At 37.9% G+C, this 16582-nt stretch overlaps 1 protein-coding gene and 1 long non-coding RNA gene across 3 annotated transcripts in view; one reads left to right on the top strand and one right to left on the bottom strand.

The window, feature by feature from the left end:
• The window catches only part of LOC309635029, a 207757-nt gene that overhangs the window by 52784 nt on the left and 138391 nt on the right, over positions 1–16582 (bottom strand). The window lies entirely within an intron of this gene.
• The window catches only part of ARFGEF3 (ARFGEF family member 3), a 202022-nt gene that overhangs the window by 83088 nt on the left and 102352 nt on the right, over positions 1–16582 (top strand). The window contains exons 6-9 of one of the 2 annotated variants that reach the window (XM_082405593.1): positions 4622–4753; positions 7550–7672; positions 10955–10997; positions 13131–13209. In XM_082405593.1, the coding sequence (XP_082261719.1) occupies positions 4622–4753; positions 7550–7672; positions 10955–10997; positions 13131–13209 (377 nt within the window). The remainder of the gene's footprint in view (positions 1–4621; positions 4754–7549; positions 7673–10954; positions 10998–13130; positions 13210–16582) is intronic. The other variant, XM_082405594.1, reaches the window with a different exon arrangement.

Genomic DNA, 16582 nt, shown 5'->3' with positions numbered 1-16582 from the left:
GCTATCCCACTGTTCCTTCTGAGTATGTGTTTCCGCCAATAAGGCCCACTGTCAACCTTTGAAAATATGTGGCACATATATACAATGGAATATTACTCAGCCATAAAAAGAAATGAAATGGAGGTATTTGTAATGAGGTGGATGGAGTTAGAGTCTGTCATACAGAGTGAAGTAAGTCAGAAAGAGAAAAACAAATACAGTCTGCTAACACATATATATGGAATCTAAGGGAAAAAAAAAAAAAAAGGTCATGAAGAACCTAGTGGCAAGACGGGAATAAAGACACAGACCTACTAGAGAATGGACTTGAGGATATGGGGAGGGGGAGGGGTAAGATATGACAGGGTGAGAGAGTGGCATGGACATATATACACTACCAAATGTAAAATAGATAGCTAGTGGGAAGCAGTCGCGCATAGCACAGGGAGATCAGCTCGGTGCTTTGTGACCACCTAGAGGGGTGGGATAGGGAGGGTGGGAGGGAGGGAGATGCAAGAGGGAAGAGATATGGAGACGTATGTATATGTATAACTGGCTCACTTTGTTATAAAGCAGAAACTAACACACCATTGTAAAGCAATTATACTCCACTAAAGATGTTTTTAAAAAATAAATAAATAAATAAAATGTACAAGAATTGAAAAAAAATATATATACCTCCTCCCCGAATCCATATTTATGTAATCTGGCATAAGACGAGCATGGAGTAGATCTATTTATATGAAAAGCATAAGAACAATTTATAAATAGAAGCTTATGGGTCAGTAGTTACAGCTATTAGATTATTAAGTGCATTACGTATGGGTAATTTAAGGAAGGATAGTAGTAGACTTATTTGAAATCATTGTTTACTTCAGATACACATGATAGGTGTAAGTATTTTTCTTACATTGCCCTACATTTTATATTTCCTCAAATTTGCAAAATAGCTTAGAACTTTTTGGTTTTTCACCACAGAAGTTGCTTAAGAAATACTTTTTCATCAACAGGAAGCATTAACTACAAAAGAGAGTTATACTGCCACAAAAATAATGGTATTCTGTAGACATAGTGAAACCCAATGATTTTGCAGGTTTTTGCATGTTCTCAAGTGCTTTCCACCTGCTAATTTAGCCTTTGAAAAATCTGCATCTCTATTTTTAAACCAGGACATTTCAGCCTAAAACTACCACTTAGCTCCTGGAAGCTTTCTTGGTTGTAGCTGAATTTCTCATAAAAATAAGTCTTTAACTTCAAGAAAAAAAATCTTTTTTCCTATTGTCACTTTTGATATAGCTAGGGAAACAATTTATAAAAATACCTTAAAGTAAATCATTTAAAACCCCTGTGGAAATGTTGGGAGAGAATCCACACACTCTCTTCTTTCTTACTCTGTCTGCATTGACAGTTACTCGAGAATAGTGTTTACCCTGGAACCTGTTGATCAGGAAATGGGATGCGTGCTTAACTATGAAAAATGAGTCTGTTTTCCCAAGGTACTGCTGAAACTATAAAAGGATAAAAGGATCATTAAGCACTGAAAATGTAACTAAGAGGGCAGCCTTCATTTGTGTGTCCAACTTTAACTTGCTTAATTAAACTGCAATAATGACAGTTTTTCAGAATAGGGTCTTCTATGATGCAGGAGGAATAAGAAATATCAACCGAATTTAGAATTGGACAGTTATGAAATATCCAACATGTGTTTCTGTTTAATTTCATGAATTATCATTACTAAAACTCTGTATGGATACAAAATTCCTTCATTGGTTGAAAGCTGGACCCTTAGTATTTCTCCTACTATTATGCACAAATTAGCAGATGTGTTGAGTGTTCCGAGGATAGTTACCTTAACGTAGGAAAAAGCTGTCGAAGTAAAAATCACCAAGGCCTTGGGGTTAAAGGAAGAGGTAGTGCCATAACAAGAAGCTCTGTGAAGCTGATTTGAAGATGATTAATGATATTGTTTCATTGGTAAGATTTGGAGCATATTCTCATGCCTGCTGAAGGCTGCTCTATGGGATTTTTCTAAGTGAGAAAGCCTTGTTTGTAAATGTGTATTTGCTGGTTTGATCTTAGTCATGGGAAACTTCCAGTCTTTGATCCTGTAGCATGTTATCAAGTTCAAGCAGAGTCTCTCTCAAAGACCATTTTTTTTTTCTTTAAGATTTTTACTTTCAGGAACCTCCCTTTTTTACTCCATCCATCCTCCATCCCTCAATTCCAAAACAGTGGTTAATAATGGTAGCTACTGATGGTTGAGTTCCTAGGGCATGTCAACAAGTATTGTATTTTCCACACGTTCTCTTTTAATCTTTACCATAACCAAGCTATATAAAGAATCCCGGAGAAAGGGAGGTTAATTTGCTTGCCCAGTGATTTTAGGCCAGGAAAGCCCTAAGGTGGATGGGAGGGAGGGATCTCCAGGCTGGAGTCTGATTGCACCCACTCCACTTTCCACATGCTTCCTTGGTAAGTAAGCTACCCCCACTGCCATCTAGACTTATTTTATATTGATTTGTTTACGAATAAAAAACAATATTGAAAAAAATTTTTTTAGATATTCAAATCTAGGCTTTTTATATTTCAAATATGTGCTATTAACCACTATGCTATACTATTGCTTCCTGGCTACCCTCAGTCTTAGAAAATGTTAGTGAAATCTTGCCATATTAATATAGCAACTGACTGAAATTCTTTGGATTCTTATCCACTTTGGACCTTTACCAAGGCATTTAGTTAGAGAATGGCTGTGTGGTGGTTTTACATGTAAAGCAGAAGTATTGATGCATTTTACTTTTTTTGTGACCGTAGATTCAAGTGACCATCAGGCATATGCCACTTTCTTGGGTATCTTTACATATTGATACTCAGTTTATCTTTTCTGAACATTACGTTATCATCAGAGGATATGGAGTTTAGCAATAGTTCCACTTGATACGCCAGGGAACTTAAAAAACACTGAAGCTCAAGACCTGCTGCCAAAGATTCTGATGTAATGGTTCTAGGTGTCACTAAAGTATTATTTTAATTGGGCTGACTTCTCTTTAAATATTCAGTGATCTTTTTTTTTTTTTTTTTACTCTAATGTGGAAGCATTATTTCTGAGCCATACCTCAAATAAAATATTTTACAATTAAGGAGCAGATAGTCTCCAGATATAACCCGGAAAAAAAGTACACAGATGACTTACTTGGTCCATTTATCCTGGAAGCATCTTATTTGTCTTGTTCTCTTTAAGACTGGGAGGGGTAGCCCCACCTCCTGGCAAGAAAACCGAGCAAGGAAGCTGGCCCATTAAACCAGCTGAGGCTACTGGATTGAGGAAACGCCATTCTAAGGAGCTTCTCCACTTTTCCTTCCAGAAACTCTTTCTTTCCCTCCTTCCTCGTGGGCCAGTCTCTTTACTGACTCTGGTTTGACTCCTCTAAGGTGTCTGTTCTTTGGCTACTTACTGCCAGATAGGCTTTGAGCGAACTGGTCCTTTGCAAGACATTCTCCACTTTCCTTTAACCTCTGACTTGCATGGCTCTTGAAGAACTTATTTGGAGTTAGAAGACACATTGAGCAATGCAGAGATCCCCTCTACTTCATTTTGGGTTGGTTCACTGGACAGAGGCTAGAGTTTGGTAGACCCTGTGTAGACAAAGCAGAAGGCTCTGCCTGAGAAGGTGCAGGCATTGATGGGTTGAGGGGTCTTAAGCCATTTTAATATGCCAGCTGAAGCCAGGAAGAACATGGAGGAGGAAGAAGGAAGTCACAATCAGTTTTCCGTAAATGCCTGGGCACTTTAAGAATTTCCTTGTAAGTTGAGATCCAAAAGGAAAACCAGTAAATTTCCCTACCCAAGCATGGGATCAGATTTACTTACACAGGTATTTCTTAGGAATAATAAAACAACTTCAGTTCACTCTGTCTGTGTGTATGTATGTGTGTGTGCCTGTGTGTTTGCATCAACAGGACCCATTTGATGAGGTGCCTTCTGTCACATACCCACCTGTTACTGCTGTTGCCCTGGGAACGGCAGAGCCACTGAGCTGTCGTCATGATATAACAGAGTTCAGACTTAAAGTGATCATCAAAATTTCCTTTGGTTCTAATGTGATCAGCAAACATTCATATAAGAGACATTTCTGCTTTCTTGTAGCTTACTTAATCTCTGATCCTTTCTATTTTTATCACCATAAATTGTCATCTCCGTAAAAATTTTCCAGTTGGAAACATACTAGCTCTTCTCTTTATAGAACTCATTAGTCAGTACCATGCACTGTTTTAACAAAGCTATGCCACTAACCCCATTCAGATAGGGAAGAGAAGGTAAATGCACAGTTCAACAAAGTGAAGGTCATACGTACTTTGTAAAGCTAAGCAAACTTCTACTGTGGCAACTTCTTTAAAATTTATTATCACTTTGGTTAATGTATATTGAATATCTGCTACATTCCACTGTGCTGCTTCATATTTAATAATAGTGATTACACCGTGGTTGTAACCTAGTACTGTTATTTATCAGTCTACTGACTCGGTGATACAAAACTTGTATTGCTTATGTATGGCTTGCAAACTTGTGTTTTCTTGTTCTTGTTCCTTCTGCTTTTGGGGTCTGTTTTGCTTCATTAACGATGTATGTTTTTGCCCTCAGTTGTGTCTAGCATGCCATAAAGCTAGATGTCCACAAATGCATGAAATGATCAAAATGTCCCTTACGAAACTCCTCACTGCCCTGTGTCTTCGTGCATTCCCTGGCGATCAGGGGCCTGTGGCTTTTCACAAGGTATTTGACTTGCCCTTTGAGCCTCTGGCAGAGGTGCAGGACTGAGGCTTTTTAAGTGTCAGTTCTGCACCACGAAAGCAAAGGGCATGGGGAGACAGAACTGATACAGGATATATGAAAAGAAGAAATTGATGAGCTCCTTTTCCAGAAACTCAGCCTGACTTTGGACATGGTGTTCTCTGAGCTTCTCTGATTCAATGTGCTCATCTTAGCACTGCCCTGAGGTATAGGAAGAAAAACATTCACAAAGTGAAAAATGACTGGTCTCGAATTACAATGGTCAGGTTTATAAGGGGAAACATAGTTCTGCAAACTTTTCGGATTTATCAATTTATTATTAATATAGCAAGTTAAAGAAACTTTTCTTTAGAAGATGTCAGGATAACTGATAAAGCATTTCTTTCTGAGTACCTAAAGAAAGTGATATTATCAGATACATGATCATTTTTATATTTGAAAGGATACCCTTTTGTCATATTCAGTATTTATACTCCCAACTTTAGTAGAATGAGCTCCTTAGATTAATCTTTTTTTTTTAAGCAGACTAAACATGCCTGTCTTTTCCCTTAATAAAACGCCTCTTGCAATAAGTCATTTCCAGTGTTGTACGTGTAGTAATAGCACCTAAACATTAAAAATGGTGGTAACATTAAAACTCAAAGAAATACATTTGTTACTTGTGAAGTTCATCTGTTTACAGCACTGTTTGTGTTGCTTCAAATCCAGTTCTTCATGTGTGCTTTCCTTCTTGGGTCTAAAGGGACTGATAGAGTTTTTTAAGGGAGGAGATAGATGGCTCTCAGTATTCAGGAAAATCATGTTTATGTTAAGTGTATAGTTCAGCTCTCCAGATAGCTACTCTTCATCTGTAGTGCGTCTAAGGCTTAAAATTCCCCCTTAAATTTATAATGTCAGAGCTTAGAGATCTTAAAGATCAACAGTTATAAAGATTTCTTGGGAGAGTATAAGATTTAAAGAAAACTGCTAAATCCTAAGGTATAAATAGTACGAGTGTGCCTAATTACACTGTGGAGAATTTGATTTCATCAAAGTGAAATACCTCACTCAGATGTATTTTCACAGTTTTTAAACTATTTCATCACATGCAAAAGTAAAAGCCTTTCAAGATTAAAACATGTTTTTTTCTAAGTATGTATAAATTGTACCTTCAGGTACATTATAATCCATGATTGTTTAAGAAAATGAATTTAAAACTGATATACCCTAAATGGTAGTTTGAAAAACAAATATTTTGGAACTTGCTCTTATTTTTTAACTTAAAATGAATTAATCTAAGCCAACTTCCAAATACACTGTTGAGTTTTCAATGCTCATTTGGAATATTAAGCATTCAATAGGAGATAAATTAAACTGTTAGAAACTATTTACTTTTACCTAGTTAATTTTACCAAAAAGGTTATTATAATGAGGCCCGGCAGAAAGGTCTAGCTTAAGCAGTAGCAGCAACAAAGGTTAACATTTAGTTTCTCTCTTGTTTCAGTTATCAATCATCAAATTAAATTTGCCATTTGGGTGAGAACCCTGTATTTTCATTGTAGATAGCCTTGGAGTTACTCCTAGAAAAATAATTTAGGTACATTAAATCCCCCTTTTTTTCTTTTTGTGGGACTAAATATGCTTGGAAAATGGAAAGGATAACATATCTTATGGAGAGGAAAAAGTGGGCAAATTTAAAGCATGCATTTATCGTCAATGCCCATTCCTATAGCTTCCAAAAGAACTAGAGGCAGTAAAATCTGAAAAGTCATGCCATTTAACATCAACATCACCATCAAATGAGAGATTTTTTTTTTTTTTTCCAAATTGGGACTTCTCCATGCAGCAGCCATCAGGGAGTCTTCTCATGTTCAGCTAGACATTCAGACTCACAAGACCCAACTAGACCACAACTGGCGTTATGTTCACTTAGCAGGATATAGGACAGGAAACAGAAGTAGGGCAACGGCAGGCATTTATCTTTCACAGGAGTCCTTGCTGCAGTCCAGAGGCTAGTTGCTGGCTCTCAGATGTCAGCTTAGGAGCAAGAAGATGAGAGCCACCTTTGTGGGTACAGAGTCACCTTGGCTTAGCATCCCCAGGTTTCAACTATGTAGGAACCAATAATCTGTAACAACTGCATGAGCTCAGCTGGCAGAGGTCCCAGAGGGTGTGATCAATGACAACAGTCACCCAGGGAAACTTCTCACCAGGTTTTTATAGTTCGTTCACAGTTCTCCGAATTCAGATGCAGTTTAGTAATCGGGGGACATTTTTACGCTAAGCCATGCTGCCTAGTAACACAGCTAACTGTCCCACTTTTATCAGGTTTCCAAAAGAACACAGCTGGAGACTTAATCCAAGGTCAAACTTGTTTATAGAGGAGAAAGGGTTTCATTAACCCTTTCCCCACACTTCATAACTCAGGAGTTAAATTCTGTTCCTGTTTTGCCATGGAGAGAAGTTTTCCTGATTAATTTCTAGCCACCTGAGTTTGTTCTAGGTAGGATTATTTGGCATATCTAAAAATCACTAATTTGCATTCTTTTGTGATGCTCAGAATAATAAGCTTCTAAGAGTGATAATCTTTAGGGAAAGATTACTTTTCCTATATGATTAAAAACAAATTCCCAGGGATTTAAAATACATATTTAGTAGTACTCATTGACAACTAGTCTTAAATCAGGCTGACTTTCTATTTAAGAGAGATTTAACATCCTCTCCAATTAACTCCAAAGCATGTTGGTAATGAACTGATATCTACAGATCGTGTATGTTGCTGTCTTATTTCTTTACCAGGTGTGCATTGAAACATACATATGTAGCTGTCACCAGCGTAGTATAAACACTGCTGTGCGGGCAACTCTCAGTCAAATGCTGAGTGACTTGACTTTACAGTTACGACAAAGGCAGGAGAATACGGTGAGCCTCTCGGTACCCACACGTTCATTCCGGTCTTGCCAGTGTCTCTGTGTAACCGCATGCTAAGTGTCCCACGTCCTATATGCCTTCCCCTCCCCCTGCCAGGGCTGCTTCCTACTGAAACATTAGGAAGGGCTGGTTTGGTTTAGAAGAACATTTATTTATATAAATTAAACTCTTTAAATGTATCTTTGCCTGTTTCACTCCAAAGCTTGGAGAGTTATTTTTCCTTATGGTTTCGGTCATTTTTTTAGTCATTAATTTAAAATTCACTTTTCTCAGATTCAATTGTTCAATCTCAGATTGAACAATTTTATATAAAAATATTGTGATGTATTAACAAACAGAAGTAAATTCAGAATTAAGAAAAATTACTAGCAGTTAATTAATTACATGCTTTGAGGCTTGGTGCATATGTTTCTGTTTGTGAAATAAAAGGCTGGGGCAGGAGGTTTCCTTCACCTGCTGGTGCCATCAGGGAAAAGCTGAATTTGTCTTCTCTCTGTCATCAAAGCCCACTCAAGCTTTTTGCTCTAAACTTGAGCAGATTGTCTAAAATGAGCATTCCTAGGAAAAATGTAAATGTAATCAGCTTCTTGTATATGTTATCTCCTGGGAATGTTAATTGAGGAGATGATTCCTCTTCAAAATTGGTGTTTTTTTAAAAAAAAATGCCTCTAATAATTCAGATTAAACTTCTTTTAAAATCTGCAAGAAGTATTCTGAAATGAACACTTTATTATTTTTTAGAATAGGAAATCTCAATGGCAATCCAAAATATCTCAGAAATTAATTTTACAGAAATGAAGAGTTCATTTCTAATTTTTAACTTCAATTCTTTTCTAATTTTTAGAAAATCATGGCATTGAGTGAAACCTTAGAGATTATCTGGTCAAGTTCTTTTATTCCTCAGAAAAACAGCTGGGGAAGATGAAGCCCAGAGAGATGAAATTGAAATCTAAAATTAATGAGCATATCAGTGAAAGAGCCAGAACAAAAGCCCTAGTCTCCTCACTGACTCCCAATCCAGGTTATTAATATGCAGTCTGGCAGCCAGTGTTTTTTTGTTTTTTGTTTTTTTTAAATCCACTAATCTGAAAAAACAAATACTGATTTTCTTCTCTGTTTGCTATATCTAAAGCCCAAGTTTTTATTAAAAATCATTTAAACTTGAGATATTTTTATTATATTAGCTTACTCTTTGTTAAAAACTATTTCATTTATACTAAGGTGTTGCACATGATGGTATAGATATATTAGTTTAAAAGAAATTCAAATCTATAAGCAGAAAGCATTAAGAGAAAAAAGTTTCTTAATGGAAACAAAGCTAAGATGTTGAGAGTCCTGATACTAGTATATGATCATGTTCCATCCTTGCTAAATGGCAACACGATGGGAAATACTATAACACTAATGTTTTAAGATGAAACATTTAAATGAAACTTTGTAGTTTCAAAGTGATTTCAATTATGATAGTTTATTTCGTTATATTTTTAAATTTTTAAGTAGGGGAATTTGGGGTTTTAAGTAAAACGACTCAGCTTTTTAGCTTATCTTGCTCTTCTGTAACAGTGGTGACAGGTATAGTTGTAGAGGTCTGGATAAAACTAGAGGGTTGTCTGCCTCTGTCCTAAGTACTGTGTGGCTAGTCAACCTTCTGGTCCCCCTCATCACTGACCATCTGGACTCACCCCATCCGGAGGCAAGATCCCAAACGAGATAGAAAATTAGTGTTTCCTGTTAATTTCCTTTCTATTACTCATGAGATCCCTGGAGATGTTTTTGTGTCCCAGAAAAACATGATTCTCAGGATGCTAATATTTGAAGCACTTACGATGTTTAGTAGAGGGAGACATAAGTTTTGCCACCTAAGAATGGTTATTTTTTAAAAAGCTATTAAAGGGGAGTGGTCCCTAGGATTGGTGAGACTCACGCTAAGTAGGCTGCATGTTCTCCCATGGGGCACTTAGCATTACTTGCAGAAGATGTATATAGTGCTTAGCATGACCCATCACTGGAAAGACATCACGGGCCATCTCAGAATTAGAAAGACTTAAATACAGTGGAAAGAAAATAAATCTAGAATGCCAAAAGCTTAGCACAAAATCTATCTTCAACTTAATGTCTAGCCCCTCCCCACCCCTACTCCCAAGGCAGATTACTCAGTTTGATTTTGTAGCCTCAGAAACCCTGAGTTATTATCGAGCTTTATTATTGAATTATTTCGATGACAAAAGCCATTGTTAAATTGTTGTTACTCATTTTAAAAAGAAAAAAATTCCACATGTAAATATTTGGGGGGTAGGTGGTAGTGGTTCTCCTATCCATAAAAATGATTCAGATGGATTTCCTCCAGAAAATGTTGTTCTGAACTTAATATTTATCCATGTGCTGAGCTGTAGGCACTAACATAGCATTTCCCAAAACACTGTAGAAGTTGCTGAGCTTGCAAATTTATGAACAGAGAAGAGTAGAAATACATGCCTGTAACAAGTTTAAAAATGATCAGTGCTATGGTATTTATATCTGATAGTTAATTGGCATGGAAATGCCTTCTGTTTATCTCCCAATGCTAAGAGGTGGGGAGACTGAAGGGTTGCCTTCCTGCTCGCAGCTCAGTAGTCACTGAATTATCCCTACCACGGGAAATAATCTTACTACCAGTAAATGTCTTCTCCTTCCTATTCTCTCTTCCCTCCAGGTTCTGTCTCTACCCTGATAGTTCTAGATCTACCTAGAGATGGCCTAGAGGGTCAGTCTGGTCAGACAGTCAGAAGTTAATACACTCCCCCATCAATTAGGAATCTGGTGCTTCTGACCCACAGTCATCTTGGACCTGTATGTTGAAGTCCAGGAACCTGATTCTTCTTACGATTAAGAATCTGTATTCATTAGGTGCCAGTCAGAGTGCAGTCTGTGACCTGGGGACAAATTGTTTTTTGTGCAAAGAGAACGCACCTGTTTAGGCAGGTATTGCCTCAGGTCATAGCCCTGCAGCATCCTGGAATGATCAAGTGCACCGTGGGGCTTAAACTTCCAGGGGGTTGTGGACTCTTGAATGAATTATTTTTGGAACTGATAACTCAGTTCAGACATCATAGCCTCTTCATAAGTACCATGAGTAATGAAACGCTATCAAGAGCCGGAGGGTGCGCCTAGGTAAGTTAGCAGAGCCCAGAGCACTCAGATGACACTTTGTTTCCTAGAACTTTCCGTTGTTGAACAGTCGGGATTTTTCTTGCCTGAATCTCCTAATTGTCCTGTGTGTGTCTCCCTTACTAGATAATTGAAAACCCGGATGTCCCACAGGAATTCAGGAGTCAAGGTATTGGATTTGATTTTTGCACATTCAGTTTAAAAAGCCGGTGTAAGAACACCTACTGCGTGCTTGGCGTGGGGATGTAACACTGAGTAAAAGCTCTCGGGTTAGTTCCCCATTCTCCTTGGAGGCTCTGCTTAGCTTTAGTCAGCCGTTGTTTCCTTCTGTTCCTACACCCTCTGCCAACCATACTTGTCCCTGCTCCAGCTGTGTCAGGGAAATTAACTCTTCACACACCTTCCTGCTGGAAGCTAGTTTTTGTAGTTACGTCACTCTTCATGAAATCAGGTTCATTATTTCACCTGAAGGATATTTGTGAAACACCGAGTTTTTGATATGAAAAATGAGTCACCTCAAGGGAAGGACAGACAGCCCAATTTCAGTAGCAGGTGAAATCAAGGTAAGGAACTTTCATTCTGACCCACAGGACAGGAAAAAATAAAGGTCCACGTACAGTAGACAAGCACTTTGACTTCTTAAAAATGTTTGATGGTATTGTTTTCTGAAAGAGATATGAAAAATTCAAATTATCTGATTGAAATATAATTTTTATTTTGAATTTTATTCAGTAATTTTTAAAATGTTGAAAAAAATCTGCTTTTCTTTGATATTTTTGCCGGTTAAGAATGGGGAAAGGGGGGGGCGGGGCAGAGAGAAGATGAAAAAGACAGGGAATGAAACGGAGAGAAAGAAGTAGCTAAACAGCCACAGTTAGGAGAAAAAGAATAAATGAAAGAAAAATGACTACTTTAAGTCATTTTCTAAAGCATCACATGAGCATGTTGTTTTAGTCACATCTTCCTGCATTCTTGGGCTGCAACATCCTTTCACCTTTTGAAGCTCTCAGTGGTATGCTCCAAGATTTTCCACCAGTCTCTTCCTCTTTTGGCTATTGCAGTTCCCATAATGTCTTCCTTTAATGTAGGATGATTTTATAAACTAAAAAAAGAGGTCAAAGTCCTCTCGGTTAAGGATGCATCTTTAAAATCTATATCAGTAAAAAAATTGATAGACTCATTTGAAATTTACCTAAAATTGAGTTTCAATACTACTTATGGGTTTTATTTATTTTAAACTATCTTTTATCATTGTACTTTATCATTTCTCATTTTGTTCCTGCATTTAAAATATTAAATTCTGAGGATCAGCCATTTCTCATTCCCTTGCCCTCCTCCAATTTTATTTTTATTTTCCTTCTTACACTCTTGCCATTATTTTCTCCATATTCTCTGACCTCATGGTCATTCATTCATTCATTATATACATCCATCAAACACTTGGGCACATTTGTATAGCTCTCCACAGGTTTTTATTTAAAAAAAAAAAAAAGCAAATGCTTCCACTTGTTACTTCACTTGGCCCAGCAGTGCTGGGACTTCGTTATTATTTATCGCATCTTGCCGAAGGCCAAACTGAAGCTTACCCAAGCTCACACAGTCAGCAAACTGTGGACCAGTACTTGAACAGATTCCAAATTTCAGCCTTTTTCCAATACACTTCAGTGCTTCTGTGGGAGTTTTGTTGCTAGATTCTGGACACAAACATGTTTGAAAGGAAAATTTTTTCTGACCTTGGCTGTTGCTCCTTTAACAATGAAGGCCATGTACCCTGAGGATGCTGGACAAGTAGCTAAAATAGGTGAAGATGGAGACTAACTTATTTTGCCTCCTTTCCCTAGTTTCCTAGTATGAAAAGCCCATCTTTCTTCCATGCCACCATATTTTATCTCTCTGGGATACAGCTCAAGTCGGCTCAGGAGACCCAGAAATTCAAGAGGTCAGAATAAGGGATACATGTATAGTCTGCTGGCCTAAATATTGAGAAAATTGTTATCAGTTGTGTTGTTCCTTAAATTAACCAAATCTTTTTTGTTAAGTGTGAATGAATTTTACTTATAATAAATAGTCTATTATTTCCTTCCTGGACTGTCTTGAGTGTTTTACTTTGGAAAGGACTGATGGGATAATCGGTCCTTTAATTCTTTTCTGTGACCCTTTTGGTGACCTGAGGAAGGCTCAGCATCTGAAAATCATCTTTCCAGTCCTGAAAGTATCAAAAGCAGAAGATGGGAAGGACTGTTGAGGAAGCCTGTAGTGCCCCCTGCCGATGTCTAATGCCTGTCACCTCCTTTGTTTGAAGGGTCAACAGTAGAGTCCCTCTGTGATGACCTTGTCTCTGTGCTCACTGTTCTGTGTGAGAAGCTCCAAGCTGCCATCAAGTAAGTGCCTTCAACACTGGTGCTCTGATTCGTTAACGGAATGTTTCTGAAGTAACTTTTGCCTGCAGCATCACTTAAAGTTGCAGAGCATAGGGACAGTGGTTCCCGCCACCCCGTTGGTATTCACTGAGCAGTTCACTGTCTTTCCTGAGACATGTGTTCAGTGATCTTGGGCAAGCCCACATGACCAAATATGATTACTGAAGGATGTAATTTTCTGATGAGAAAAAGGGAAAACAATACCTTGCAGAAGAGTTAATCCCTTGAGCATGGAGGTGAGTGGAAAAAAATGTTGGCTAAGAGCTAGTTGATACGAGGGCTAGTCCTAACCTGGCGTGTCCCTGGTCTGTGGCTCCAGATGAGCCTTCTCATCCAGCTATTGCACCTTCCTCCTCTGCTAAATGGCCAGGTTGGGCTGTGTGATCTTTTCTATTTCTTCTAACATCTCCTGAGCCTGTGAGCTCACACACCTATCTTTAAAAAGAACGTGTTATTCTGATTTTTATATACTTTTCATTTATTTGCATGACAGTTTAATCAGTGATATTAGTTCATTTGTGATGTCCACTGCTCCAACTCTCCATGCAGTAAGTTGATAACTTCTGCATCTGTAGTAAAGCCAAATCATAAAAAGGCCAGACCTGCCAAGGTGAGCTGAAAGTCTCTAACAGCTACATATTATAATTAACTGCAACATTCTACAACATGGTAGGATTCTGAAGTGCCCTCTGAGTTGGGAAAGACACATTAAACTATTGTTTACTGGTAACTAGAGTAATTGATAATTCAGAAAACTTTTGCTTGTAGAATTTTATATATGGTAATGAGCTGCGAGAAACAGTCCAGTTGCAGACATGAATGAGCTCTCTCACTTTGCTGGAAACATTGCAGAAATTTGTTGTTGTTGTTTTTTTTGTTTTTTCATAAATTCAGGATTATTTTTAAGCTAGGCTTAAAACTACTCTTAAAAGTTGTTGCCCAATAGTCTCTACTTCAATTTATCTATCATTCCTCCAGGTCACCTGCATATTTTGACCAAATTAAGCTCAATTTATACCATGCACTTAAAAAATGAAGAGTCTTATTTAATACATAGGTAGTACAAACCAAAATGAAATAGCGCTTAACTTCTTCCACACCCCACCCTCAAGTTTCTCCCACCCCAGGACCCTAGGCAGGCTGCAGGTATGGGCATTATTTTTCCCTCGGGGGCAATGTACATGGAATGTACCTGGCTGCTCCCGTGCCCCACTCAGGTCCCGCCTTCCTGACCATGGAGAGTCGGAGCAGTAGGGCTGGGGTTCAGATGATCATCCTAACCTGCAGGCTCCAGCACCAGCCACGGTGACCCCATCTCTAGGGACCCCGTGCTACCTGATTTCCTTGGGACAGTCCCAGGCTATGCCTGTTGTGTATGATTACAATCACCCTCCTTTACTCTCAACAGTGTCCAGGCTGGGATAGGTTATATATTCACTCTCCCCATCCATGCCCGGGGTTTAGGTCTCTTCCAGTGCTAACTTCTCACCACCCCTGCCCAGCTCCTCTCCATCTTGGCAGAGCCAGCTGTTAGATCAGAGCTGGAATATGTTTCTCATTGGCTTGTTTTCTCCTGAGAGACAATCATAGTTTAATTACTATTGGCTCAACTGCATTATCTTTGTTGGATTACCTGGGTTAAAACCCCTGTTAGGCCCCTTACTAGCTCTTGACTTTGGGCAAAGAGCTCAACCACCCTAAGCTTATTGATCCTATCATTAATTCTTATTATCACATTATATTATTTTATATTAATAATATATATTATAATAATATTTATGATAAAATAACATTATAATGTTATATTCATAATATAATTTTAATATTAATATACTTAATGATTATTCAAAATATTTTAAATTTGCATTATAATATAGTAATATATATAATATTAGTAATATAAAGTATGTTAGGGTTTTTGTAAGGATTGAATGAGAAAATTAACCTAAAAGACTGTCAGTGCCCACCACCCCAAGATCACCAGGAACATCTGAGGTTAACAGAATTAGGGTTATTAACTTGCTGCAGTAGGGGAGCGTGTACACTATGGGAACGATAGGACATCCAGTAAAAGGGTGGATGTTAGGAATTGTTATAGGATTTGAACCTGAGTTAGGTAATTTGGTGCGGATTAAAGGAATTGGGGGGTTCTGTTCAAGGACTGGGTACTGTCAGAAAGCAAGGGGCAATTCTAGCATTGAGCATCCTAGTTTTCATCTAGCTGACAAGAGGGCCAGATGGGAGCCAGAGTTGTCACTGGAGAAGCAGGAGGAGTCACTTACAGGGGAGGATAATATTTGGTCATTTCTGTAATTGTACAGATTTTTTAAAAAATTTCTGTTCAGATGTGATTGTCGATTGGCTTTCATCTTGTTACATCATCCTTGTGGAGAGTCCTCATCTGATGTTAACATTCTGTGCAGTTGTTTCTGTTCCCCAGGGGAACACACAGCTGGCTGGTAGCAACTAGCAAGCTGGCTACTGCCAGCTGTCAAGGATTCTTCTTCTTGGCCCACCCCTTCAGGTCTTAGCCTTGTCGGGGAATAAAACAAAGACGACCGAAATTTTGAAAAACATAAAGGCTATGTTCATTACTGTGCTGACAAGGGAAAACTAATAAATTAAACTCTTTTTTCCTGAGTAGTTTGCTAAGGGAAAAATCTAAAATTTTTAAGTGCTACAAAAGTGCTAATAATAGTTCATGGTAATTATGCCATTAATAATTTAAAAATAGCCATCAGGAGAAGTTAGAACAAGTCTGTAGGTCTATAAATGATACCATTGTTCATTGGTCCAGAAAGAGCCTTTAGCAAAGTCTAGTAAGGACCTGCCTGGCATCTGGGGTTCATTCAGTTCATGGTTCTTTAAAACCTGGATGGCTCTAATGTCACCTACAGGGACCCCTACCTATAGGACAACCATATAACTTGGCTTACCTTAAACAGCCCAAAGTTACGCTTATTGTATAATTATTATTAAAGACACTCATATCGATATCTTCTAGGAAGTACCGGTATAAGTGGAATTTTTTTTTCTTTTACTGCACAGCACATAATCAATATTTGATAAATATTAGCTCTAAAATAGCTTGTTTGCTTTCAGAATTATCAGTGCTAATTCTAGTTTGTGATACATTTAGGAACACTGAGTTTCTTACATTAGAAATTTGACTGAAGGTTGTTGGGAAAATACAATGCACAAACATACATTACAAATGCTCACATATGTGTATTAGAAGCTAAAGGTCATACATTTCTATCAGTCACTGAAAAAATGAAAACGTTTCTAAGCCATATGACTCAGGGATAGGCTTTAAATGGAAAAAAAAAAATAA

This window comes from Balaenoptera borealis (assembly GCF_965194805.1).
Source record: "Balaenoptera borealis genome assembly, chromosome: 9".
NCBI classification, from domain to species: Eukaryota; Metazoa; Chordata; class Mammalia; order Artiodactyla; family Balaenopteridae; genus Balaenoptera; species Balaenoptera borealis.
The sequence above is the reverse complement of the archived record's forward strand: the minus strand, read 5'-3'. Positions and strand labels throughout refer to the sequence as shown.